Source organism: Trachypithecus francoisi, unplaced genomic scaffold, assembly GCF_009764315.1.
Source record: "Trachypithecus francoisi isolate TF-2019V2 unplaced genomic scaffold, Tfra_2.0 Lachesis_group8, whole genome shotgun sequence".
Lineage (NCBI taxonomy): Eukaryota > Metazoa > Chordata > Mammalia > Primates > Cercopithecidae > Trachypithecus > Trachypithecus francoisi.
The window spans coordinates 7,542,492-7,570,038 of record NW_022681473.1 but is presented as its reverse complement, the minus strand read 5'-3'; the positions used below and the strand labels follow the sequence as shown (position 1 = coordinate 7,570,038).

At 46.2% G+C, this 27,547-nt stretch overlaps 2 protein-coding genes across 8 annotated transcripts in view; one reads left to right on the top strand and one right to left on the bottom strand.

The window, feature by feature from the left end:
- The window catches only part of LOC117081738 (RNA-binding protein 4), a 37,393-nt gene extending 23,030 nt beyond the window's left edge, over window positions 1-14,363 (top strand). Inside the window, exons 3-4 of one of the 2 annotated variants that reach the window (XR_004436258.1) lie at window positions 2,036-2,159; window positions 14,065-14,363. Coding sequence is in view for 1 of the 2 variants with exons in the window: in XM_033208066.1 (XP_033063957.1) it covers window positions 14,065-14,138 (74 nt within the window). In the remaining variant the exon portion in view is untranslated. The remainder of the gene's footprint in view (window positions 1-2,035; window positions 2,160-14,064) is intronic. The other variant, XM_033208066.1, reaches the window with a different exon arrangement.
- Window positions 13,209-27,158, bottom strand: LOC117081740 (RNA-binding protein 4B). Of its 6 annotated transcripts, none has more exons than XR_004436259.1 (5): window positions 26,995-27,158; window positions 25,910-26,333; window positions 17,131-17,807; window positions 14,472-14,693; window positions 13,209-13,872 (listed from the first exon to the last, which is right to left on the bottom strand). XR_004436259.1 is itself a non-coding variant. In XM_033208071.1 (4 exons), the coding sequence occupies exons 2-3, from the start codon at window positions 26,319-26,321 to the stop codon at window positions 17,140-17,142; spliced, it is 1,080 nt and encodes a 359-aa protein (XP_033063962.1). In that variant the 5' UTR covers window positions 26,322-26,333; window positions 26,995-27,158; the 3' UTR covers window positions 13,209-14,693; window positions 17,131-17,139. The 6 variants fall into 6 exon arrangements, 4 of the variants coding, with proteins under 4 accessions (XP_033063962.1, XP_033063964.1, XP_033063963.1 ...); XR_004436260.1 differs by having other exon boundaries at window positions 13,209-13,790; XM_033208071.1 differs by having other exon boundaries at window positions 13,209-14,693.
- Between the last annotated feature and the right edge of the window lie 389 nt (window positions 27,159-27,547).

The window sequence follows — 27,547 nt, the reverse complement described above, 5'->3', positions numbered from 1 at the left end:
CCAAAGTGCTGGGATAACAGGTGTGAGCCACTGCGTCCGGCCTAATTTGGTATTTTTTTAGTAGAGACGGGGATTCTCCATGTCGGTCAGGCTGGTCTCGAACTCCCAACCTCAGTTGATCTGCTCACCTTGGCCTCCCAAAGGGCTGAGGTTACAGGCGTGAGCCACCATGCCAGGCCTGAAGTGTTCTTTTTTTTTTTTTTTTTTTGAGACGGAGTCTCACTCTGTCGCCGGGGCTGGAGTGCAGTGGCCGGATCTCAGCTCACTGCAAGCTCCGCCTCCCGGGTTCACGCCATTCTCCTGGCTCAGCCTCCCGAGTAGCTGGGACTACAGGCGCCCGCCACCTCGCCCGGCTAGTTTTTTGTATTTTTTAGTAGAGACGGGGTTTCACAGTGTTAGCCAGGATGGTCTCGATCTCCTGACCTCGTGATCCGCCCGTCTCGGCCTCCCAAAGTGCTGGGATTACAGGCTTGAGCCACCGCGCCCGGCCTGAAGTGTTCTTTTCAAACAATAAAATACACCAGTTTTGAAAACAATTTGATACATTGTGACAATGTACTTTTTGGGGGGGCTTTTTTTTTTAAAAAAAAAAAAGATGGTGTCTCACTCTATTGCCCAGGCTGGAGTGCACTGGCATGATCTCTGCTCACTGCAGTCTCCACCTCCCGGGCTCAAGCGATTTTCATGCCTCAGCCTTTTGAGTACCTGGGATTGCAGATGCATGCCACCATGCCCAGCTAATTTTTATGTTTTTAATAGAGACGGAGTTTCACCATGTTGGCCAGGCTGGTCTCAAACTGCTGACCTCAGGCGATCCACCACCTTGGCCGCCCAAAGTGCTGGGATTACAGGCACAGTCGTGAGCCACTGTGCCCGGTCTGACAATGTACTTTTTTTTTTTTTTTTTGAGACGGAGTCTCGCTCTGTCGCCCAGGCTGGAGTGCAGTGGCTGGATCTCAGCTCACTGCAAGCTCTGCCTCCCGGGTTTACGCCATTCTCCTGCCTCAGCTTCCCAAGTAGCTGGGACTACAAGCGCCTGCCACCTCGCCCGGCTAGTTTTTTGTATTTTTTAGTAGAGACGGGGTTTCACAGTGTTAGCCAGGATGGTCTCGATCTCCTGACCTCGTGATCCGCCCGTCTCGGCCTCCCAAAGTGCTGGGATTACAGGCTTGAGCCACCGCGCCCGGCCTGAAGTGTTCTTTTCAAACAATAAAATACACCAGTTTTGAAAACAATTTGATACATTGTGACAATGTACTTTTTGGGGGGGCTTTTTTTTTTAAAAAAAAAAAAGATGGTGTCTCACTCTATTGCCCAGGCTGGAGTGCACTGGCATGATCTCTGCTCACTGCAGTCTCCACCTCCCGGGCTCAAGCGATTTTCATGCCTCAGCCTTTTGAGTACCTGGGATTGCAGATGCATGCCACCATGCCCAGCTAATTTTTATGTTTTTAATAGAGACGGAGTTTCACCATGTTGGCCAGGCTGGTCTCAAACTGCTGACCTCAGGCGATCCACCACCTTGGCCGCCCAAAGTGCTGGGATTACAGGCACAGTCGTGAGCCACTGTGCCCGGTCTGACAATGTACTTTTTTTTTTTTTTTTTGAGACGGAGTCTCGCTCTGTCGCCCAGGCTGGAGTGCAGTGGCTGGATCTCAGCTCACTGCAAGCTCTGCCTCCCGGGTTTACGCCATTCTCCTGCCTCAGCTTCCCAAGTAGCTGGGACTACAAGCGCCTGCCACCTCGCCCGGCTAGTTTTTTGTATTTTTTAGTAGAGACGGGGTTTCACCGTGTTAGCCAGGATGGTCTCTATCTCCCGACCTCGTGATCCGCCCGTCTCGGCCTCCCAAAGTGCTGGGATTACAGGCTTGAGCCACTGCGCCCGGCCGACAATGTACTTTTGAAAACTGATGGTGAGCTGCAATCAAAATACAGAACATTTTTGTCAGCCAAAAAGCCCTTGTTCCCCTTTGTAGTTAATCCTCAGGCCCTGATCAATTTTTTAGTCTTTTTTTTTTTTTTTTTTTTTTTTTAGGTGCGGTCTTGCTTTGTTGCCTAGACTGGAATACAGTGGTATGAGCATGGCTCAATGCAGCCTCGACCTTCTGAGCTGAAGCAGTCCTTCCATCTCAACCTCCCAAGAAGCTGGAACTACACAGGTATGCACCATTGCACCTGGCTAATTTATTTTGTATCTTTTGGTAGAGATGGGGTCTCCCTATGTTGCCCAGGCTGGTTAGGAACTCCTGGCTCAAACTAAACTCCTGCCTCAGCCTTCCAAAGTACTAAGATTAGGCCAGGTGCAGTGGCTAACACTTGTAATCCCAGCACTTTGGGAGGCTGAGGGGGGCGGATCACTTGAGGTCAGGAGCTTGAGAGCAGCCTGGCCAACATGATGAAACCCCATCTCTACTAAAAATATAAATATTAGCCACTTGTCATCGTGCGCATCTGTAGTCCCAGCTACTTGGGAGGCTGAGGCAGGAGAATCGTTTGAACCCGGGAGGTGGAGGTTGCAGTGAGATGAGATAGCGCCATTGCACTCTAGCCTGGGCGACAGAGCAAGATTCCATCTAAAACAAAAACAAAACAAATAGGCATGAGCCACCTCGCCTGCCCCCTCCCCCACCTTTTTTTTGAGACAGGGTCTTCCTGTGTCACACAGACTGGAGTGCGGTGTTCAACCTCTGCCTCCTCCCAGGCTCAAGCAATTCTCCCATCTCAGCCTCCCAAGTAGCTGGGACCACAGGCACATGCCAGCATGCCCAACTTATTTCTGTATTTTTTTGTAGTCACGGTTTTGCCATGTTGCCCAAGCTCGTCTTGAACTGAGCTCTAGCCATTTGTCTGCCTCAGCCTCCCAAAGTGCTGGGATTACAGGTGTGAGCCACCTAGCCTGACCCTTTTTTAAATTTTTTTTTTTTTTGAGATGGAGTTTTGCTCTTGTTGCCCAGGCTGAAATGCAGTGGCACGATCTTGGCTCAGTGCAACCTTTGCCTCCTGGATTCAAGCGATTCTCCTGCCTCAGCCTCCCTAGTAGCTGGGATTACAGGCGCGCATCACCACGCCCGTCTAATTTTGTATTTTTAGTAGAGATGGGGTTTCTTGGTGGTGGTCAGGTTGGTCTTAAACTCCTGACTTCAGGTGATCCACGTGCCTTGGCCTCCCATAGTGCTGGGATTACAGACGTGAGCCACTGTGCCTGACCTAAGCTGACCTTTTTTTTGTTTGTTTGTTTTATTTTTATTTTTTTTGAGACGGAGTCTCGCTCTGTTGCCCAGGCTGGAGTGCGGTGGCCAGATCTCAGCTCACTGCAAGTTCCACCTCCCAGGTTTATGCCATTCTCCTGCCTCAGCCTCCCGAGTAGCTGGGACTACAGGCACTCGCCACCTTGCCCGGCTAGTTTTTTGTATTTTTTAGTAGAGACGGGGTTTCACCGTGTTAGCCAGGATGGTCTCGATCTCCTGACCTCGTGATCCGCCCGTCTCGGCCTCCCAAAGTGCTGGGACTACAGGCTTGAGCCACCGCGCCCGGCCTGTTTGTTTGTTTTAAATGGGCAACTAGAATAGGCTCAGAGATTCCCTGAAATCATTGTTAATTGTCAAAATTTGGGGGGATTCTCCCCCCAGGGATGTGGCTAAACATCCTCCAATGCACAGGAGGGCACCTTTCCCAGATATCAGTAGTGCCAAGTTTGAAATCCTCTTTAAGACTTCATTCATTGCTTTGGCTTTGTATACCATCTGGAGTTGTGCTGTTCAGTGTGGTAGCCAGAGCCATATACAGTGCTGTGAATACCAAATACCTGTGGGATTTAAAAAATTAATATGATAAGCCAGGTGCTGTGGCTCATGCCTGTAATCCCGGCACTTTGGGAGGCCCAGGCAGGCAGATAACTTGATGTCAGAAGTTTGAGACCAGCCTGGTCAAGATGGTGAAACCCCATCTCTACTAAAAATACAAAAATTAGCCAGGCGTGGTGGCATGTGCCTGTAATCCCAGCTACTTAGGAGGCTGAGACAGAAGAATCGCTTGAACCCGGGAGGTGGAGGATCTAGTGAGCCAAGATTGGGCCACTGCACTCTAGCCTGGGTGACAGAGCAAGAGTCTGTCTCTCAGAAAAAAATAAAATAATATGAGAAAGAATATATTCATTTTTTAATGCTCACTATATGTTGAAGTGATAATTTTTTTGCATATATTGGGTAAAAATACATTAAAATTGTGTGTGTTTTTTTCCTAACCACTAGACTATCTGGGGAAAATAAAATTAATACAACTTAATTTCACCTGTTTCAGTTCCCTATGTGGTTTGCATTTGTGGCTCACATTGTATTTCTGTTACTAACACTGAACCAGGTGCTAAAGACTCTTGATATCTCCAGTTCAAAACCTCTCTTCTGTGCTCAAGATTCAGGGATCTGGAGACCTAGTTGACATTTCTTCTTGGTTCTCTTTTTTTTTTTTTTTTTTTTTTTTTTTTGAGATAGAGTCTTGCTCTGTTGCCCAGGCTGGAGTGCAGTGGCGTGATCTCAGCTCACTGCAACCTCCGCCTCCCAGGTTCAAGTGATTCTTCTGCCTCAGTCTCTTGAGTAGCTGGGACTACACGCGCGTGCCACTACACCTGGCTAATTTTTGTATTTTTAGTACAGATGGGATTTCACCATATTGGCCAGGCTAGTCTCGAACTACTGACCTCGGGTTCCTCCTGCCTTGGCCTCCCAATATGCTGGGATTACAAGCATGAGCTACTGTGCCTGGCTGGTTCTTTTAATACACCTCAAACTTGGTACATCTGAGACAGAGCTCCGGAGACTCCCCACTCTTAAAATCATTTCTCCTTCAGTCTTCCTTATCCCCTTCTCTTCCAGCCAGATTCCTGGTAGTCATTCTTACCCCCTCCCCAACCTTTAGCAGCTCTTCACCATGTTTATATCACATGTTGCCTCTTTTCTCTATGTCTTTGCCACAGCCATAGTCTAGACCATGCTATCCTCTTCCGCCAAGATGACTACAGTGACTTCCAGGTCTGTCTTTTCCTTATCCTTGTGTCTTCAAAGTGTTCTCCATTTAGTAGCCAGAATGATCTTGTGAAATGTAAATCAGATGTTCCTTACTCAGAACCTTTCAGCAACTTCCAATTTTATCTAAAGTAAAATGCCTAGTCCCTTAGTTTGATCGTGCCTTGCCTCTTGTCACACTCTTAGGCCCTTTTCCCTATTTATCTATCCTTTTCTGACCACACTGACTCTCCTTTCAGATCATTGTATACACTGAGCTCTTTCCTGCCTCAGGGCCATTGTTTGTTTGTTTGTTTGTTTTAGTTAAATCTGGAAGGACCTTTCTCATTACTGCTTTAGAGCTAACTTATCCTCAGGTCTTAGCTTTAGGATCACGTATCAGAATGCCCTCCTAAACCACCTGCCTGTAGCTTAGTAGATATGTCCTCCCATTATTCCCTGCCATTGGACCTATTCTGTGTAATTTGGGTACTTGTCACAAATTTTTTCTTTTTGAGATGGGAGTCTTTGTTTTTTTTTTTTTTGAGGCAGAGTCTTGCTGTCAGCCACGCTGGAGTGCAGTGGCAGGATCTCGGCTCACTACAACCTCCGCCTCCTGGGTTCAAGTGATTCTCCTACTTCAGCCTACCGAATAGGTAGAATTACAGGCTCCTAATTTTTTTGTATTTTTAGTAGAGACAGGGTTTTGCCACGTTGTCCAGGCTGGTCTCGAATTCCTAAACTCAGGTGATCTTCCCGCCTTGGCCTCCCAAAGTGCTGGGATTACAGGCGTGAGCCACCGCACCAGGCCACTAATTTCTTTTTTGTTTTAGACGGAGTCTCGCTCTGTCGCCCAGGCTGAAGTACAGTGGCACAATCTCGGCTCACTGCAACCTCCACCTCCTGGATTCAAGCGATTCTCTGCCTTGGCCTCCTGAGTAGCTGGGATTACAGGTGCGTGTCACCACGCCTGGCTAATTTTTGTGTTTTTAGTAGAGACAGGGTTTCGCCATGTTGGACAGGCTGGTCTCGAACTCCTGACTTCAGGAATTCCGCCTGCCTCATCCTCCCAAAATGCTGGGATTATAGGCATGAGCCACTGCACCTGGCCCAACTTCTTTGCTTATTCATTTATTGAATAATTTCTTCACAAAACTGTAAGGGAAACAGGAAATTACCTTCCTTCAATATTTCCAGTCCTTGGAAATGTCTGAAACACATATAATGGGCATTTGTTAATAAATGTGTGTATGTAGGCTGCCATGTGAATGATGTGCTCCCCTTAATGTACTACCCTGCCCACCCACTATCCAACCATTTATTGCTTTAGCAGCCACCAGTCATTCAAGGAACTAAGTGCAAGTACAGGGCCAGACACTGGAGTAGGAGCAGAGGACCCATAAATGGCCACTGTTAGGGCTGGAGTCATCCCCAGCCCATAAGAGGTTAGCAGTCAAGAAAAGCAGATATGGGCTGGGCGCGGTGGCTCATGCCTGTAATCCTAGCACTTTGGGAGGCTGAGGTGGGTGGATCATGTGGTCAGGAGATCGAGACTATCCTGGCTAACATGGTGAAACCCCGTCTCTACTAAAAATACAAAAAAAAATTATCTGCGTGTGGTGGCGGACGCCAGTAGTCCCAGCTACTCAGGAGGCTGAGGCAGGAGAATGGCGTGAACCCAGGAGGCGGAGCTTGCAGTGAGCTGAGATCGCGCCATTGCACTCTAGGCTGGGCAGCAGAGCGAGACTCCGTTTCAAAAAAAAAAACAAACAAACAAAAAAAGCAGATGTGGTAGAAGTGCTTGATAACCTAGGAGGGCCCTTTAGGTTTAAAGTTTGGTAAGCACTAAAGGCAGAGCTGCGAGCAGCTTCTCTTGAGCATCCACTGCTGGCAAGAGTCAGGGCGGGAGAGGGAGCACTAACAGCTCTCCCTCAGTTACCACTTCAGCCCCCACATGGGCCTTACATCCCCTCTGTCCCCCTGCAGGAACAGCCCTCTTTATAGTTTGGCAGCACAGATCTATTTGTGTATTTGAGGGTCTACCGCCTCAGTTTGTGAGCTCCACGAGAGATCACACACTGTCTAGCTTGTTAATGGTCTTCCAGAGCCTGGCATAGTTCATTTGTAATAGTAATAGCCAACATTTCTGGAATGTTTTACATTAACCCCTCCAAACAACTCTGGGAGGAAGGTATAAATTCCCGATTGACAAATGAAAAAATGGGCTCAGAGATTAAGTAACATGCCCAAGGTTACAAAACAGGCTCAGACTTGAGTTCCGGCATTCCCCTCCAGAGCCTGCATTATACTTTTAGCCGATAGTTCAGCAAATGGGCCCAGGGCTTACAGCCTACACCACAGGTAGCTCCCAATCTGGCCTGCGTTCTGGCTGCCCTGCAGTGCCTGGGGCTCTCCCAGGTTGTTCAAGGGGGTAGGGGTTGTCAGCTCCCCGTGACTTCCCCTACACTGCCCCAGCCCTGTGTAGGGCAGTGCCATTTTATGTGAGGACGTGTGCTTCAGAGTGCTGGTCACACACCCCGATAAACTGATCTCCAGTAGATCTTGTCTGTACAGAGGTGAGGTACAAGTCACAAACATGACCACCGAAAGGTACTGGCCATGTCCCAAAGTGGGGAGATAGAGTGGTACCCAGTACCCACGGTGCTAGGAGAAGGACCCTTTCCCTAGCCACTCACTTTTCCTAATTCTCAGAGCCACTGTCAGGCTTCTGAGATACCTGAGATACCAGAGCCAAATGTGGGCCAGGGCCACCTAGTTCCCTCCATTTGAAGAGCTTGCAAGCCTCCCTCCCCATCCCCTTCCATGTGGACCAGGACTATCCTTAGGACTCTTGGTATCTTAGCCAACTGCTTTATCTCTATTTCAGGAGCTTCTTTTTTTTTTTTTTTTTTTTTGAGACGGAGTCTGGCTCTGTCGCCCAGGCTGGAGTGCAGTGGCCAGATCTCAGCTCACTGCAAGCTCCGCCCCCCGGGTTTACACCATTCTCCTGCCTCAGCCTCCCGAGTAGCTGGGACTACAGGCGCCTGCCACCTCGACCGGCTAGTTTTTTGTATTTAGTAGAGACGGGGTTTCACCGTATTAGCCAGGATGGTCTCGATCTCTTGACCTCGTGATCCGCCCGTCTCGGCCTCCCAAAGTGCTGAGATTACAGGCTTGAGCCACTGCGCCCGGCCTCAGGAGCTTCTTAATGCAACTTTCTGCTGTGGTGAACAAGCACAGGGGTCTCTTTGTCTTTACCACTGTGGGGATGTTGGGCAAATCCTTTAAACTTTTCTTTTTTTGTTTGAGACAGTCTTGCTCTGTCACCCAGGCTGGAGTGCAGTGGTGTGATCTTGGCTCACTGCAACCTCCACCTCCCAGGTTCAAGCGATTCTGCCTCAGCCTCCGAGTAGCTGGGACTACAGGCGCCTGCCACCTCGACCGGCTAGTTTTTTGTATTTAGTAGAGACGGGGTTTCACCGTATTAGCCAGGATGGTCTCGATCTCTTGACCTCGTGATCCGCCCGTCTCGGCCTCCCAAAGTGCTGAGATTACAGGCTTGAGCCACTGCGCCCGGCCTCAGGAGCTTCTTAATGCAACTTTCTGCTGTGGTGAACAAGCACAGGGGTCTCTTTGTCTTTACCACTGTGGGGATGTTGGGCAAATCCTTTAAACTTTTCTTTTTTTGTTTGAGACAGTCTTGCTCTGTCACCCAGGCTGGAGTGCAGTGGTGTGATCTTGGCTCACTGCAACCTCCACCTCCCAGGTTCAAGCGATTCTGCCTCAGCCTCCCGAGTAGCTGGGATTACAGACACGCGCCACCACACCCAGCTAATTTTTTTGTATTTTTAGTACAGACAGGGTTTCACCATGTTGGTCAGGCTGGTCTTGAACTCCTGACCTCGGGTGATTCATCTGCCTCAGCCTCCCAAAGTGCTGGGATTATAGGTAGACCACTGCACCCAGCCTAAATTTTCTAAACCTCAGTTGCTTAATTGCTGGGAGAGCCAGGATGCTACCTCATTGGGTTCTTGGGGATTTGCAGAGGTGACAGACACGCAGTTTGAATTTGGCCTGGATTCTCAAAGGCCCTGCAAACCTAAGGTACTTCAGACTGAATTCATCTTGTCAGATTTTTCACTCTTCCCCCACAAGTCCTGGAGCTGATTCTATCATTTCTTGCATTTCATTTCTCCTCAGCAGTAGAGCCTAGCTCTGGTCTGAAGAAAGATGAGATTGATCTTCCAACAAACTGACAGCTCTTCCCAGGAATATTTACTTCTCCCCTCCTTCCTTTTCCTGTATCTCCTAGGCCAGGTGACTTCCTGAGGACCAGGTTTGTAAGCAAAATCCCGACAAGCTATGAAATCAATCTGGGGCAAGTTGCTTCCCTTTCCTGGTCCAGGCAGGATCTTTCAGGCAGCCGACCTTTTTCTGCCCTTAGGACAAGTTCCTAACAGTGCATTGAGTACCCTGAGGGTCTAGTGTCTTTCTGTGCCATGCCAGCTTCACTATGTATCTGGAAATCCGAGGAAGGGGGTAGATCTGAGGCTACAGAAACCACATATGCCTCATTCATTACCATGTTCCCACATCCTAGCTCATAGTAGGAATTCAAACAGCTGATAAATGAATTCAGGAGCTTTTAGTGTTGAGAGGCCTCATGGGACTCTGAAATGGTCTATAGTGAGAAACTTGGTCTTGGTGAACTAAAGGAATTTTGTATTCACAATATGCAGTTTCTCATATGAGAAGTAAGGTTTAGAAATAAAAACATTGGCTGGGTGCAGTGGCTCACGCCTGTAATCCCAGCATTTTGGGAGACCGAGGCAGGTGGACCACCTGAGGTCAGGTGTTCAAGACCAGCCTGACCAATGTGGTGAAACTCCATCTCTAGTAAAAATACAAAAATTCACCAGGCGTGGTGTCGTGCGACTGTAATCCCAGCTACTGGGAAGGTTGAGACAGGCGAATTGCTTGAACCTGGGAGGCAGAGGTTGCAGTGAGCCGAGATCATACCAGTGTACTCGAGCCTGGGCGACAGAGCGAGACTCCATCTTAAAGAAAGAAATGGCCGGGCGCGGTGGCTCAAGCCTGTAATCCCAGCACTTTGGGAGGCCGAGACGGGCGGATCACGAGGTCAGGAGATTGAGACCATCCTGGCTAACATGGTGAAACCCCGTCTCTACTAAAAATACAAAAAACTAGCCGGGCAAGGTGGCAGGCGCCTGTAGTCCCAGCTACTCGGGAGGCTGAGGCAGGAGAATGGCATAAACCCGGGAGGCGGAGCTTGCAGTGAGCTGAGATCCGGCCACTGCACTCCAGCCCAGGCGACAGAGCGAGACTCCATCTCAAAAAAAAAAAAACATTTGTCTTACTCAACAGTCCTCTTTTGGGGTGAAAGGTTTTCTAAAATAAAAATTACACAATACTGCAGGGCTTTTTCTCCACCTATGAGTAGCTTATTTTACTACCTAACCATAAGGTAACTCATTTTACCACAGTAGCCACAAATTGGGATAGGACAGATATGGAACACTTCCATCACTGCCAGAAGTGTTATTGGGCAGTGATGATATAGAACTCTTCTGCATAAAAAGTTTTTTTTTTTTTTGAGACGTTGTCTTGCTCTGTTGCCTGGCCTGGAGTGCAGTGGCGCTCACTACAAGCTCCGCCTCCCGGGTTCACACCATTCTCCTGCCTCAGCCTCCTGAGTAACTGGGACTACAGGCGCCCGCCATCACACCCGGATAATTTTTTGCATTTTTAGTAGAGATGGGGTTTCACCATGTTAGCTAGCATGGTCTCGATCTCCTGACCTCGTGATCTGCCCGCCTTGGCCTCCCAAAGATTAGAGGCGTGAGCCACTGCGCCCGGCCAGAAAATTTTTTTTCTTGTTCTGCCAATGAGATATAAATCAAGATATGTTTATTATTTACTTATTTTTTTTGAGACAGAGTCTCACTCTGTCACCCAGGCTGGAGTGCAGTGGCACAATATCAGCTCACCGTAACCTCTGCCTCCTGGGTTCAAGCGATTCTTGTACCTCAGCCTCCCCAGTAGCTGGGATTACAGGTACACACCACCATGCCTGGCTAAATTTTTTGTATTTTTAGTAGAGATGGGGTTTCGCCATGTTGCCCAGCTTGGTCTCAATTCTTGAGCTCAGGAAATCCACCCGCCTCAGCCTCCCAAAGTGCTAGGATTACAGGCGTGAGCCATGCACCTGGCATATGTTAAACTTCCTATGTTGAATTGGTTGAAACCTAGCATGGAGAACTATCAGAGATTTTGCCGAGGCCAGCAAAATCTGCAAATTTTTTTTCTTTGCTCTGCATAGTGCCTTGCAGATCACAAGAAAATCCCAGCATCTTTGCCTTATTTTCTCTTTTGTAAAACAGTCTTGCTTCCCTGGGGAATACTGAAGCTAACATGAGCCTTATGTACTTCACCACTGGTTGGAATGTGTGCATGGACAGGTTAACTTCTGTAGATTTGTCAGTCTGTTCCCCTAAGAAATGAGGGAAAATTTTTGCTTTACCTGTCAGGATTAAGTATGAAATACGTGAAGTAAATGCTGTATTATTGTAGGTAAAATTTAACATGTAGTCAAAATTTACACATCAACATTTCCATATAAAGTACAATAAAGCTTAAGTAGGGTTGAGTCCATCCTTAAATATGTTCTATGGGGATCTAAACAAAGATAAGATGTCCGTGCTCTAGAAGACATACGTGACTGCAAAATGTCACTGCTAATCATTAATATGTGATTTACTTTTCTGCTCAAAGTACTCATATGACTTTATTTTAGCCAAAGCCTAATCCTAGCAGAATATTAGCACCTTGGGAAGAGAGACCTCTTTTAATAGCTCATAAGTGAATTTAATTATTTTTTAAAAATTAAAAAAGGAGAAACACTGGGGAGGGGTGGTAACTAAGCAATTTTTTTTTTTAAATATGAGCCAGAAAAATATGAAGTGAAATTGAGTTAATGTGATAGGTCCTTGGAGAGAATCTGGCTCAGCCTTTTTCTGATGCAGGGCTTATTCCTAGCACTACTAATCTGGATCTGTTAGCCTTTAAACTGGTTTAAGAGCAGCTCTGGTTAGAGAAAAGGAGCCTCACCACCAGCTGTAGCAAATTTAGCAATGTCTCAAGAATCTGGCTAACTTCCCATCACCTATTACTGAAGCCACAGCACTCACCTCACTAAATCCTTTTTTTTTTTGTCGTTTTGGAGACAGGGTCTCCCATTGCCCAGAATGGAGTGCAGTGGCACAATCACAGCTTACTGCAGTCTCGACTTCCTGGGCTCAAAAGAATCTCCCATCTCAGCCTCTTGAGTAGCTGCTATTACAGGCGTGCACCACCATGCCCAGCTAATTTTTTTTTTTTTGAGATGGAGTACAGTGGTGCAATCTCGGCTCCCCGTGACCTCTGCCTCCTGGGTTCAAGCGATTCTCCTGCCTCAGCCTCCCAGGTAGCTGGGACTACAGGCACTCGCCACCATGCCTGGCTAATTTTTGTATTTTTAGTAGGGATGGGGTTTCGTCATGTTGGCCAGGCTGGTTTCAAACTCCTCAAGTGATCTGCCTGCCTCGGTCTCCCAAAATGCTGAGATTACAGGTGTGAGCCATTGTATCTGGCCAACTAATTTTGTGTTTTTGTTTCTTTTGAGATGGAGTTTCGCTCTTGTTGCCCAGGCTGGAGGGCAATGGCGCAATCTTGGCTCACTGCAACCTCCGCCTCCTGGGTTCAAGTGATTCTCCTGCCTCAGCCTCCTGAGTAGCTGGGATTACAGGCGCCTGCCACCATGCCCAGCTAATTTTTGTATTTTAGTAGAGATGGGGTTTCACCATATTGGTCTCCCTGACCTCAGGTGATCCACCCACCTCGGCCTCCCAAAGTGCTAGGATTACAGTGTGAGCCACCATGCCCAGCCGGCCAACTAACTTTTATTTTTGGTAGAGATAGGGTTTCGACATGTTGCTTAGGCTGGTCTTGAACTTCAGTGGGCTTAAGTGATCCGCCCACCTCAACCTCCCAAGTGCTAAGATTACAGGTGTGAGCCACCACGCATGGGCTTAAATCCTTCCTTCTATATGTAAATTTCTGACATCTATTAGTTTGAACTTTGTAGCTTAAGAACTAGGAGAGAATAAAAAGACTGTGGTGGTAAGTAACAATCACAAACATAAAAAGATATTTAAGTGTTAGGAACGTTTATTTGTCAAAAAATTAAAAAAAAAAAGGGAGGCATGGAATAAAACAAGGGTAAATTTCAGCTAATGCTGTACCACGATCACAGGTCGGACATAAAAAAACAAAACAAAACAACAAAACCCCCAATGGTCCTAGCAATTTCAGAAGAGTAACTTCAATGTTAGAGTCCAGAGCTAACAGAAGAGTAAAAGGCTGCTTGCCACTACATGGTCATTTTAAAGGGAAAGGAGATGCTGCAGGTAGGCAGGGAGAAGGATTCAACTCCTAGGGAAAGCAAGATAAGAGGGGCTCCACTGCACAGGAAAAAGGGGATGCCAGCGTAATCCTTACCCAGGGCTGCTCAGAGGCTGAGAATGTAAGGAACAGAGTGAAAGGCTACAGAGACTAGTTTCAGGAGGAAAGAAAAGTCAACTTAGAAGAATTAAGAAAGAAAACATAGTTGGTCACAAACTCCTTTTGTTTACTGAAACATGAAGCAATGGAAACATCCCGGCAAAGGGGACCGCGCGGAGCAAGTTCTCATATATGACCGCAGCCCGAGGGTTCAGTCCGCAATTATCCTACCTGAAAGAGAGCACAACACAAGAGGCTTACACAATGCCTGGAGAGCAGCCTGGCTCCGAGTACAAGCGCCCTGGGTCCCATCCTGTATTCCACGGGGGAAAAAAAAGAACAAAACAAAACCAAGTCAGACTGGATCTAACTCATATCCTATGTAATTACCTAGGAGTCTATCAATAGCTATATATAGGAATCTACTTATGGCTATATAGGAAAAGATGCAATCTAGCTGAAGAATGTGTTGGTGATAAATACATCTTTCTTATCCATCTTTTAGGCAAGATAACCCCTGTGACAGAAGGCTACTGTTGCTGCGACAAAGGGCATACATTTTCAAGAACTGCAATTTAATTTTGGGGTCCAGGAAAAGCAGAAGATGCTGAGATGTCATATATGGCAAACTGCACTATTCTAAATGTGTTTTAATCTTTCACAGTAAACAAGCTTTCAGAAATGGTCACAAGGGGTAGGATATCAAGGAGCAGCCAGTCATTCACCCAATTCCAACACACCTACACGTCACACTGTCACAGAGTTAGAGCCACAGTTCCAGTAGTTCCCCTGATTGACCAAATCTCCCTTGCCAAATCAAAAGAAGAAATCACTCCTAAAATTCTCTAATCCTTCTATTGATGATGGGAACTCCAGACACCAATGGCTGGGGGAAAAAAAAAGTTAACTCACACCAAGTTCCTCTACTTATTACAGACAAAGGGCCAAATCTTGGTCTTGATCTGTGCCAATCGACTTCAAAAGTTGTGACGTTCTTGGATCAGTTCTGCTAGGGTGAGACCCGAATTTGGATCCCCAACAGTTCTGGAGTATTTCATCCTGGCAGCCTCATTAACATCAGGCTCCTGGGACTGCAACCAACTCAGGGTTATTCAGTCCATTTGAGGTTCACACCTGGAAGGTAAGTTTCTTTAAAAGTCATCACTAAAAAGAGGTTAGTTGAACAACCACTGCTTGCAGTCAAAATTCATTTAAAAATGTCCTAGCAATACCTTTTGAAGACTACAATATATGAATTTAATATTTAACTTTGAAATATAAGAGAAACAGGTTATCTGATAGATTTATACCAGCTTACTTCAGAAGCATATCCCATCTCATGCTAGATCCAGCTGCATTAAAAGTAAAAATTAATGGCAAACTACAAATTTTAAGATCATTTGCTTCACACATAAACACAGACTGGCTGCACGGTGGTCTCAAGAGATCTCAAGACTTGTTTACATGCATATAGGGGTACAACTTATTACAGGTTCGTAACATTTGCTTCTCAATTCACATAAAAAAGCAAATTCCTATGGCTTTGCTTTTTAATTTTTTTTTTTTTTTTTTTTTAAGAGAGAGAGGAGCCACTCTGTTGCCCAGGCTGGAATGCAGTGGCTAACTGCAGTCCCTCACTCCTGGGCTCAAGGGATCCTCCAGCCTCAGCCTCCTGAATAGTTGGGACTACAGGTGGGAGCCACTGTACACAGCTGCTTTGTTATCTTCTACATAAATACCAAAGGGATAAGTTAGGAACACCAGAAACTCAGTAGTAACTCACTTTAACCTTGCTTCTGGGGCTCCAATTCAAGTGATGCTCATTTTCAAGGTACAAGAAAAACAATGAGAATGTAAAGTTGTCATAATGCCATTTCCACTCAGATAAAAAGATTTATCTATCTTTAGATACTCAAAATTATCCCTGGCATTTTAGCACTTTTGGTGCACATTTCCTGATGTAGGAAATAGTAAAATTTCAGAGCGTATGGCATTGGCTTTCACTACCTATGCAATTTTCTACACATCTGAAAATTACCAGTTTATCTAACTTATCTAACTCCTGAAATGTTCCTCTCTTCAACAACAAAAAACACAAAACAAAAATTGCTGGAAGAAATGGGAAGCATCCAGCTCTAAATGACAGCATAACAGGCTATGAAGAAATAGGGCTTAAGTGCCCATACAGAACAAGATGCTAGTCTAGATTACTGATAAGGACTCCATGGGGCAGAAGATCAAAACATTCAACTTTCAAGTAAATGTCTTAGAAGCAAACATTTGAAATTTATAGGACTTCCTCTGGCATTTGGTATGATATTCGAAGAGTTTCCTTTGACAAAGGTTAATGACCCAAGAAGTAGTTTGTTTTTTTGCTTTTTTTTTTTTGAGACGGAGTCTCACTCTGTTGCCCAGGCTGGAGTGCAGTGGCCAGATCTCAGCTCACTGCAAGCTCTGCCTCCTGGGTTCACGCCATTCTCCTGCCTCAGCCTGCCGAGTAGCTGGGACTACAGGCGTCCGCCACCTCGCCCGGCTAGTTTTTTGTATTTTTTAGTAGAGACGGGGTTTCACAGTGTTAGCCAGGATGGTCTCGATCTCCTGATCTCGTGATCCGCCCATCTCAGCCTCCCAAAGTGCTGGGATTACAGGCTTGAGCCACCGCGCCCGGCCTTGTTTTTTTTTAAAAAGGAGAGAAGGGTCTCACTCTGTTGCCCAGGCTGGAATACAGTGGTGTGATCATAGCTCACTGTGGCCTCTTTTAACTCCTGGGCTCAAGTGATCCTTCCAACCTCAGCATTCTGAGTAGCTGGGATCACAGGTGCTCCCCATTACACCCTGCTAATTTAATTTTCTTTGTAGAGACAGGGTCTTGCTATGTTGCCTAGGCTGGTCTTGAACTCCTGGGCTCAAGTGATCCTCCCGCCTCAGCCTCCCAGTGTTAGGATTACAGGCGTGAACCACTGCCTCTGCCCTCAAGTAGCAATTTTATTAGCAAACTGTAAGCCTAAAGTAATAGTTACAATTCTCACTGTGATATTAATTACTAAGCCCTGAACCTATGCCCTTCAAGCTTTACCATGGCAGTACTTCTTTAGTAGAGCGAGCACGGGTTTCGGAATCAGGCCCGTGTTTGAATTCTGACTCTACCTTCCATTTACCAAATGACTTTGGGCAAAGTACTTAACCTCTCTGCGGTTCCCTTCTCTGTAAAAGAATAAAATATTTCAGACTTATCGTATAGATGATATATAGAGAGCATGTAACAAATGTTAGATCTCTCAAATGTTTTTCTGTAACCCAAATACTTACAACTGATTAAAGAATGTTCTATCAAATTGAATTTGTTGTTCTCTCAGAAGGAACAAGTTGGTTGGAGTCATACACTAACACCTTGACAGGCCAAATGGAACTTGTGGCCTAAGCTAGAGAAATATTGAAGACTAACATGTAATTTGTACCTTTTGGATACTGTCCGGAGAGCAAACAGGTGGCTCTAGCCTCCTTTATGAAGCATGGGTCTCTTTCAAGGGAACTAAATGGAATCTTTTAACCATTCCCACCCATCTCTCACCTCCAGTTTTTAAAAGGCTGAGTACCGGGCTCGGTCCACATACTGCTCCCGTTCATACCGGGCCATGTCATACAGAGAATTCCGTGTAGCTGCTGAAGCCTGAGATAACTCACTCTCTGGTCCATAACCGTAGCCCTCTCCAACCGTGGGGAGCATGGCTGCAGCACGACGCAGGGGGCTCCTGTCCCTTCCATAGTAGGAGGAAGTGGTGGCCGCAGCAGCAGCCATAGCAGCTGAAGTGGCAGCAGCGCCAGAGTTTGGCAATAGGTGTCTGTCGTAGGGATCAACAGAAGTAGAGTTGAGGTGGCTGGTCACAGTTGTGCTTTGGACTTGAGGCAGATGGGACATGGTCTGCTCTGCGTAGTTGTATGCAGAAGCCGCTGCCGCTGCTGCTACTGCCTCATAAGAGCGGACCCGGTATCGCTTATAGTAGTCGAGTGCTCCATATGCATCGTTGTAATACATGGATTCCCCATAGCCCATGGTATAAGGTGTGCGAACTGCTCCATATTGTTCATTATACTGCTCAGTAAAGTCTGCCACACGACCCGTACGATCTACTGGGCACTCTTTGGACCAGTGCCCTTCTTTCCCACACCGATAGCAGCCACTCTGGTCTCCCATCCCAGGGGCAGTCCGAAGCCGGCTTGTGGACAACTGCACATGCATTCTTTTGCCTTGAGGAAACAGATGTAAGATTTATTTTAACTCACTGACATTCTTTTTCCTCCCCTAAATGAAAGTAAATTAGTTGTCATAAGACACACACACACACCTGTAACCCTATTTCAGCAATCTCCTTTAAAAAGTACTTGAGGCCGGGCGCGGTGGCTCAAGCCTGTAATCCCAGCACTTTGGGAGGCCGAGACGGGCGGATCACGAGGTCAGGAGATCGATACCATCCTGGCTAATACGGTGAAACCCCGTCTCTACTTAAAAATACAAAAAACTAGCCGGGCGACGAGGCGGGCGCCTGTAGTCCCAGCTACTCGGGAGGCTGAGGCAGGAGAATGGCGTAAACCCGGGAGGCGGAGCTTGCAGTGAGCTGAGATCCGGCCACTGCACTCCAGCCTGGGTGGCAGAGCAAGACTCCGTCTCAAAAAAAAAAAAAAAAAAAAAAAAAAAAGTACTTGAAATGTTTTCTTTTTTTTTTTTTTTTTTGAGACGGAGTTTCGCTCTTGTTGTCCAGGCTGGAGTGCAATGGTGCAACCTCCACCTCCCAGATTCAAGCAATTCTTCTGCCTCAGCCTCCCGAGTAGCTGGGATTAGAGACATGCACTGCCATGCCTGGCTAATTTTGTATTTTTAGTAGAGACAGGGTTTCTCCATGTTGTTCAGGCTGGTCTCAAACTCCCGACCTCAGGTGATCCGCCCACCTCGGCCTCCCAAAGTGTTGGGATTACAGGCATGAGCCACCGCGCCTGGCCAGCAGTTGAAGTTTTAATACAGATGAGAGCTAGAAAATTTGATTTTTCAGAGACTAGTCAATACTTTCTACTTAGGCCAGGAGTAGACCAGACTCCCTCCTGCTTCTGTCTCCACAACTTTCCTTTTTCCCCTTAAACACAACAATTGGAAAAGTTTCCACTTCTCACTGCTAAGACTGTTATTACTTGTAATGATTCAAATTCTACCAATACTTTCAAAATCAACCAACAAAACCTCAATTACGTCAGATTTGGAAGGCATCTTGCCCATCTCTCACTGACTGACTGAGGATGATCTCGTAAGGCCTGAGCATTTACTACTGCTTAAAAACCACATCAGTCATCTGTCCATCTTGTTTCCTCCAGCTATTTTTGCAGATGTCACCAGAAGGCTCCCAATCATGGGCACACGAACCATACCTGGCTTGTCATCTGCTTCATCTCTAGTATCTCTGGGAGTTATAAGACCTTCCAGATGTCAACTCAGCCCCACCCCCACAAGGCTACTGTGGAAAGCTACCTGACCAAGGTCTCTCAACAACAAGAATTAGATCTTAAAACAGTACTGGTTTCTTAGGGACAGTGTGTTGACATGTAATGAAATGACTGGCATTTCATCCTGCCATGTAACTTACACTTCTTTATAGGGATTTGCTAGTTAGAAAAATGCAGCATTTGCCTAGAGACCTTAAGAACACATACAAATGGGCCACATCCATTTCAGCTTCCAGGAAATGACCAGCAGTGAGGAACAGCTAAGAGAAGAAACAATCCTTGCTCAGGGATTGTGAACCACCAAACCCAGGGACCCTTACTGATGAAAGCATCTGAAGTCTTTAAAAGCAGTTAAAGAAAAAGAGTATTCCTGGCAGTATTTAGTCCCAGGTTGCACAAGACTCTCCTGGAGATCAAGTCAGTGCTTTCCAAATTGTAGGCAAAAGAAAATGCAAGGGAGGCTGAGGCAGGAGAATCGCTTGAACCCGGGAGGTGGAAGTTGCAGTGAGCGGAGATCGTGCCACTGCATTCCAGCCTGGGCAACAGTGTGAGACTCCATCTCAAAAAAAAAAAAAAGAAAACGCAGTCAGCACAGATACAGAGAACAGGGGCTTCTCATTACTCTTAAGGACTGCTCAGAACAGATTCCCCCTCTGCAATCAGCAAGTTGCTCTCTCTTTAACAGACCTTGTTCTGGATGCAGCTATGTGAGAGGAAGCCTTGTGCTCCACCATCCTGTTGGAAATAGCCCGATTCAGGACGGCAGCCAGAACAGTGCCATGCACTGACCCTGAGAGGGGAGTGGGTTAGTGCAGTAATATAACTTTAGTCAAATTCATTTTGCCCAATGTCAAAGAGTCCTATCACTCCAGTTTCTAGCAGAAACAAAAGTGCTCAGGCTTTATACCTCCAACTGCTAGCAGACAGGCAGCATCCACTATCACCAATAGTCAGTCAGCAGACACCCAAAATGGCACTAAATATCTAAAAGCATTTTGCCATCCCATTGTTTTCAGAGATTTAGATACTCCTAATTGTTCAAAGTTGGGGCCACAATGCTAACTATGATTTGAACAGAAACACAGATTTCTGTCACCATTTATATCTCAAATGCAGAGTTCCCTATAATTTAGACTAAAAGATTATAAATGACTTGGCTTTCAAATATACATGATGACATTAAGCTATGTGACAGACACAAACTATGCTCCAATTGCGAAGTTAGAGTGACCATGACAGTCTAAAAAGGAGCCTATCCAGAGACCTAAAAGTAACATTTTTAACAAAAAAATTCAATTAAATTTGCACTTTTATAGATTCTGGGTCCATTTTTTGGAGAAACAAAATCCAGCAATTTTACCTTGATGTTTTTCAACTAAATCCAATCTTCATTCCTGCATTTATTTAGAGGGTGGGAACTCAAGTTTCTATCTGTGGCAAAATCTACCTCTGTGTAGTTGTGAAAAGGATGCAGGTATCAATTTTTTGTTTGTTTTTTGAGACATAGTCTTGCTCTGTCGCCCAGGCTGGAGTGCAGTGGCGCTATCTCAGTTCACTGCAACCTCCACCTCCCAGGTTCAAGCAATTCCCTGCCTCAGCCTCCCAAGTAGCTGGGATCACAGGCACCCATCACCACTGGTGTGGTTCTTAAGCAATTTTTGTATTTTTAGCAGAGATGGGGTTTCACCATGTTGGCCAGGCTGGTCTTGAACTCGACTTCGTGATCCACTCGCCTCGGCCTCCCAAAGTGCTGGGATTACAGGCGTGAGCCACTGCGCCCGGCCCAATTTTTTAACCTGGAACTAAAAAAATCTGTAATAGGGGTGAGAGGTTTAAAAACAAAATTTCAAACAGTTTCTCCAAGCTGGGTGCGGTAGTTCATACCTGTAATCCCAGCACTTTGGGAGGCCGAGGTGGGCCAATCACCTGAGGCCAGAAGTTCGAGACCAGCCTGGCCAACATGGTGAAATCCCATCTCTACTAAAAAAATATAAAACATTAGCTGGGCGTGGTGGCACATGCCTGCAGTCCCAGCTACTTAGGAGGCTGAGGCACAAGAATCACTTGAACCTGGGAGGCGGAGGCTGCAGTGAGCTGAGATTGTGCCACTGCACTCCAGCCTAAGCAACAGAGCAAGACTGTCTCAAAAAAAAAACAAAAAAACAAAAAAAACCAAAACAACCACAGTCTTTCCAATGGTTATAATTAGCCTTTTATTTTTATTAATTATTATTATTTTTTTGAGACAAGTATCTTGCTCTATTGCCCAGGCTGGAGTGCAGTGGCGCAATCTCGGCTCACTGTAACTTCCGCCTCCTGGGCTCAAGCAATTCTCCTGCATCAGTCTCCTGAGTAGCTGGGACTGCAGGTGCATGCTACCACACCTGGCTAGTTTTTTCTATTTTTAATGGAGACAAGGTTTCACCATGTTGGCTAGGCTGGTCTCAAACTCCTGAGCTCAGGTGATCCGCCTGCCTCGGCCTCCCAAAGGGCTGGGATTACAGGCATAAGCCACTGCATCCAGCCTAACCTTTTAATTTAAATACCCTAAAGTTTTTAAAATAATTGAAAAAGACTATGCTTCTCTATTATTATACCTCAAGGAACCAGGGCAAAGAAAAATGAAAAATTCTTCTACTCTGCTACACTTGGACAGGCCAAAAGCTTAAAGATTTCCTGAGACTTCCAAAAGTTACTGAAGTTTGTCGCCAACATTTTCCAGAAAACCAGCCCAATAATAGTGTTTTATTTTGAAAGCTGTAACAGAAAAGAGCATTAAAATGCTGAGAAGTGGGAAACCTGGGGTCTTAATTTCTGAGCGCCTATCAAGTGCCATGATCCAGAAAATATTGGGGATGTAGCTAATACAGAGTAGCATTCTGACTTAATGCTTGTTTACATATAGGGAAAAAAAAACAAGACACCTGAACTCTCACATATTCTTCCCAATTAAGCTGACTGATTGTTATTTGGGAATAGCTTCTTTAGGTCTTCCAATACCAACCATGTGTGCTAAGGAAGTAAGCTGAGTTCACTGCTGGCTGTAGAAAGGAAACAGATCTTGAAAGAGTAAACTCAGATTCCGCTACTTCCTTTTAGAAGTCATACAATGCAAAAAGCCTCAATGGCAGCCATTAACATTTAGAAATAAAGGTTCAAAAGAACTTTTTTGTTGGTTCGTTTGTTTTTGAGACTGAGTCTCACTCTGCTGCCCAGGCTACAGTGCGGTGGCGCGGTCTCGGCTCACTGCAACCTCCGCCTCTAGGTTCAAGTGAGTCTCCTGCCTCAGCCTCCTGAGTAGCTGGGATTACAGGCATGTTTGTATTTTTAGTAGAGACAGGGTTTCACCATGTTGACCATGCTAGTCTCCAACTCCTGACCTCAGGTGATTCCCCCTGCCTCGGCCTCCCAGAGTGCTGCGATTACAGGTGTGAGCCACCTCACCCAAGCTCAAGTGGCCCTTTTAAGAGACCACGTTCACTGGTAGACAACTGAAAAGAACTTAAATTGAAACGTGTCAAACTGGTATCCAGATTGCATTTTCTGTAAAACTACAACTTACTATCCAATGCTAAGGTTGCTCTTGTCATTCAACTTAAATTGAAACGTGTCAAACTGGTATCCAGATTGCATTTTCTGTAAAACTACAACTTACTATCCAATGCTAAGGTTGCTCTTGTCATCTGGGAGAAAAAAAACCAGAGCTGGTTATAAAAATGTCTCTATAACTAGGAGGAGAGTGCTGTCTCCAGAGGAGCCAAGTTAAGAACATGAAAACCAAATACAGGATTTTTCTTTTCCTATTCATTTTAGTGTCTGCACTTTCTAAGGAAGTGATGTTTTAAAAAATCTTATAGATCCACTGCATTACTCAGATACTCACTTCCTAAAGTAATTATACCTGCCTTATTAAAATACATATTCATCCTAAGCCAACTCCCCCAAGTTAACTGATCTTTTTCTTTCTTTCTTTTTTTAAATTAACTTCAGGTAGCTTTTCTTTTTTTTTTTTTTTTTTGAGACGGTGTCTCGCTCTGTCGCCCAGGCTGGAGTGCAGTGGCGCGATCTCGGTACACTGCAAGCTCCGCCTCCAGGGTTCACGCCATTCTCCTGCCTCAGCCTCCCAAGTAGCTGGGACTACAGGCACCCGCCACCATGCCCAGCTAATTTTTTTTTTTTTTGTATTTTTAGTAGAGATGGGGTTTTACTGTGTTAGCCAGGATGGTCTCGATCTCCTGACCTCGTGATCCGCCCACCTCGGCCTCCCAAAGTGCTGGAATTACAGGCATGAGTCACTGCATCCGGCCCTAACTTCAGGTAGCTTTTCTTTCATTAAGATAGTTTAGCCTGTAATCTTAGCACTTTGGGAGGCCAAGTAACTGATTTTTCTTACACATATTTTTGTCCTTTTTTTTTTTTTTTGTTCTGTTTTGTTTTGTTTTTTGAGATGGAGTCTTGCTCTGTCGCCAGGCTGGAGTGTAGTGGCACAATCTCAGCTCACTGCAACTTCTGCCTCCCAGGTTCAAGCGATTCTGCTGGCTCAGCCTCCCAAGTAGCTGGGACTACAGGCGTGCACCACCACGCCCAGCTGATTTTTGTATTTTAGTAGAGATGGGGTTTCACCATGTTGGCCAGGATGGTCTCAATCTCTTGACCTCGTGATCCCCCTGCCTTGGCCTCCCAAAGTGCTGGGATTACAGGCGTGAGCCACGGTGCCCGGCCTGTCCTTTTCCTTTTATTCAGTTGTATTAAATATATATATGTATATATATATTTTTTTCTTTTTCTTTTTTGAGAAGGAGTCTCTCTGTTGCCCAGACTGGAGTACAGTGGCACGATCTTGGTTCACTAGAACCTCTACCTCCCAGGTTCAAGCGATTCTCCTGTCTCAGCCTCCCGAGTAGCTGGGATTATAGGCACACACTACCATGCCTGGATAGTTTTTCTGTATTTTTAGTAAGTGATGGGATTTCACCATGTTGGCCAGGCTGGTCTCGAACTCCTGACCTCAGGTGATCCACCCGCCTTGACCTCCCAAAGTGGTGGGATTACAGGTGTCAGCCACTGAGCCCTGCCTGTATTAAATATATTTAAAAGGCAAGGGCATTCTGTATTACATTACTAGAATTCCTCTGCAGTTTGTACCCAACTTTACATTCTTTTACATTTTGCTCATTACCTGTCAGGAGAAAACCCTCCTTCCCCAGTCTCCACTGTCCATCATGATGATCTCCCCCATCAAATGAAAATAATTAAGAATACTTTTAAAAGCTGAAAATGCAACAACATTCCAAAATAAGAAAAACAAATGTAAGAAAAGCAAATAAGGAAAGCTTCACTATCACACTTTCAATAATTTTCTAACCAGAAGAGAAACACTCATGGTTGCAAACAGCAATCACCTGTCATCATATAGCACTTTTACTGTCAAAACACTTTCACATCTATTCATTCTAGCTCCACTACAATCCTGTGAGGGAGGTACAGTAGGGATCATTAACTCTGTAAGTGGGGACAATACTAGTGAAGAAAATGAAGCAGAGAGATGTTAAAACACTTGTCCAAGGTCACACACTAGTTAATGGTAGCAAGTATCTGCAACCTTTGCCCTATGCTTTAAAGAGCAGCTAAAGGCCAAGGCATCACTGGCTGAAGCCAGAGATACCTGATGGTGCTCTGATTTCCACGATGCAAACTTTCTTACCCTTCTCTGGCCAACTTTTCCTCTTCTCCCATTATTTATTTTCTCATTCTGTTTTTCAGGTTTAACAGAGGAGCCAAAAGTACTTCTTAACAACCCCTTTAATGACACTCAGGGCAAAAAAGGTGTTGACTTAGGAACTGCACAAGTGGCTATGAACATGAGGTCCAAGACGATCCTATTACCAAAACACTTGTCCAACAGTGCCATCCCAAAGAACGCTCTATGATGATGGAGATGTTCTGTGTCTCTATTAATACGGTAGCCACAAGCATCATGACTACTGAGTGCGTGAAACGTGTCTGGTATACACCTGAAAAATTGAATTTTAAATTTTATCTAATCTCAGTTAATTTCAATTTACTAAACCACATGTAGTTACCATATTAGCACAGTTCTAGAGTCTTCTGACAACCTCTTGTGGTATTAGTGACAACATATGTACCTTTATTATCAGTATAAATAGTATGATGCTCTTACTGGAATTTCTTCAGAAGCGGGACCATCATTCTCATTTAGTCTGATATATTTAGAAATTTCTTTTTCTTAGGATTAAATAATAGTAGGTGGAGCAGAACACTCCATGGCATGTTTTTTGACTCTGCTTGAATAGATTGCACAAATCTCAAATCTGAGCAACCAAAAGATACTCCCGCAGATCGACTTGCCACCCAGATTTATAATATAGGGCTTCCTCTAGATGTCTTTTTTCTTCTTTCCCACCAGTATCCATCACCCAAAGCAGTAAAGAATATAAATCTTAAGCACTTAAACCCTCAAATATAAGGCTTCCCGATCATAACTAAAGACGCAGGTAAGCCACGGACCTTTATCCTCCCTTCTCTCATGAGGTACTCGTTTCCCCAAGCAGATTACACTTCCAACAGCACTCGAATGAATGCAAGAATCTCGCAGGGTAAAGTAACCCACAGTTTGCGATTCTATGCAGTCGGTGAGCAACATCTTAGCAAACCTGAAAAGGGGAAGTGTTTGCTTCCCCAGAGGTAAACTATGCTTAAGAGCGGAAAACATAATCTATTATTTCCAGCTAAAACAGAATGGAAGAGACCACCCTGCCAGTTCTATAGTCTTGTGTTCTTGCCTGTCTTGAGCTAGACCCCACTCGGCTCTACTACCCAGGCCCAGAGCAGTTCACCTTGAAACTCTGTGTTGTCAAGGCCCCTGATGGCCTCCACTGCATCCTCTGCCCGCTCCATGTGTACGAAGGCATAATCTTTCACGATGTCACATTCGATGACCGGACCATACTCCTCAAACTTGGCTCGAAGCTCTTGGTTGGTACAAGTGGGACTGATGTTACCCACGTGTAACTTGGTTGAAGCTTTGCTCTTATTCTTGCTGGCTTCCACGTTGATGTTCACCCCATGAAGCTTGTAATGGTGCAGGTTGCGTATGGCATCCTCAGCTGCCGTCTTGTCTTCTATGTGCACAAAGCCATAGTTCTTAATGATGTCACATTCCAGCACCTTCCCATACTGTTCGAAAAGAGAGCGAATCTCCTGCTCTGTGGCCTCCCGGGGCAGGTTTCCGATGAACAGCTTCACCATCCTGACAAGAGCCTGGGAGAGAAAAACAAGATTTCAAAAGTCAGGGGTGTGGTGGGAAATTTCGGTGCACTGCAGCATTTTCGTCTAATCCTCCAAAGTTCTTGCACCTTCATAGACCCTCGCATAGACATTCATTATTCTTCCTCAGAAGGGCGGTTCTTGAGATGTGCGAGCTATGTGTGACAGGAAACAGGAGGGTGAGGGTCAGCATGCAGAGCACAGTCTATCATCTCCGTGAAATGGAGCGCAATGAAATACCAGAATTAGCTGTTTAATGTCTTAAAATGAGGAAAAAGAAAAGCCCAAGCAAAGGCAAGGGGCATCTATCGCAGTGTGCCTGGTAACAAGGTTTTGGAGGGAAATCTGTGTACCTCTCCTCCACGCACTAGCACCTTTCAAGATACACTAAAAGGAAAAAAGTCCCCTTTCCCTATAACCGGGACCAACCACCCGCCCCCCAGCGGCCCACCCTCCAGCTTCTTCGCTCCAACAAAGACTCGACCCGACCCCTGCCCCGCCTCCTTCCGGAGACCCGGTCCCGCCTCCTCCCGTTGTCTTCCCGGACCTCCCGCAGCAAAATGAGAAACCTAAATCCCCGCCATGCCTTCTGCAGGAGGCCCGGCCCGCCCCGCCCCCGAGCTTCCCACATCACACACACAAGACCCCCTCGCACCTCCGGGTGGCGGCGGCGGCGGCGGCGGCTCCCGCGTCAGAGAGAACCCTACAAAATGGCGACGGCCGCTCGAGCCTCGACGCGACCGGGCCCTTTCTCGCGCGCCAGCTCACGCACCACCTCACGCACGCGCGAGTACGCGCTGCTTCTCTCCCCTTCCCCTCGCGGGAGCCGAGTGACCAATCGCGAGGCTGCATACAAATGACCGCGCAGCACGGGGGCGGGGCCTCTTGGTGGCAGCACAGCTCCGGGGAGGTCAGCCCACCCCCAGCCCCAGCCAGCCAGTCATCACCCTGGAAAGGGTCGCCCCTTCTGCGTCAGAGGGGCTCTGGACGCAACCACTGCCTAGAAAAGCGGAGCCCCCGGGGAGTCATTCACCATCACAATGGGTCCTGCTGTTGGGTCCTCTGAGGAGGCCGGAGAGCTAATGACAAAGGGGAATCTCCCCGAGGGCTCTAAAAAGGGGCTTTCGTAGCGGGCTGGCCGGCCTCTGTGGCAGCTTGGGGCAACATTTCAGAAATACAGGCGCGCCACATTTTAAGCAAAACTAGTC

What these genes read in the sequence shown, in the direction of transcription:
- LOC117081740 (XM_033208071.1), bottom strand. Translation starts at nt 26,321, where the DNA reads ATGGTGAAGCTGTTCATCGGAAACCTGCCCCGGGAGGCCACAGAGCAG. An exon ending in TGACAACACAGAGTTTCAAG is followed by an intron (nt 17,808 to 25,909) that starts GTGAACTGCTCT and finishes TGTTTCCTCAAG; the next exon opens with GCAAAAGAATGCATGTGCAG.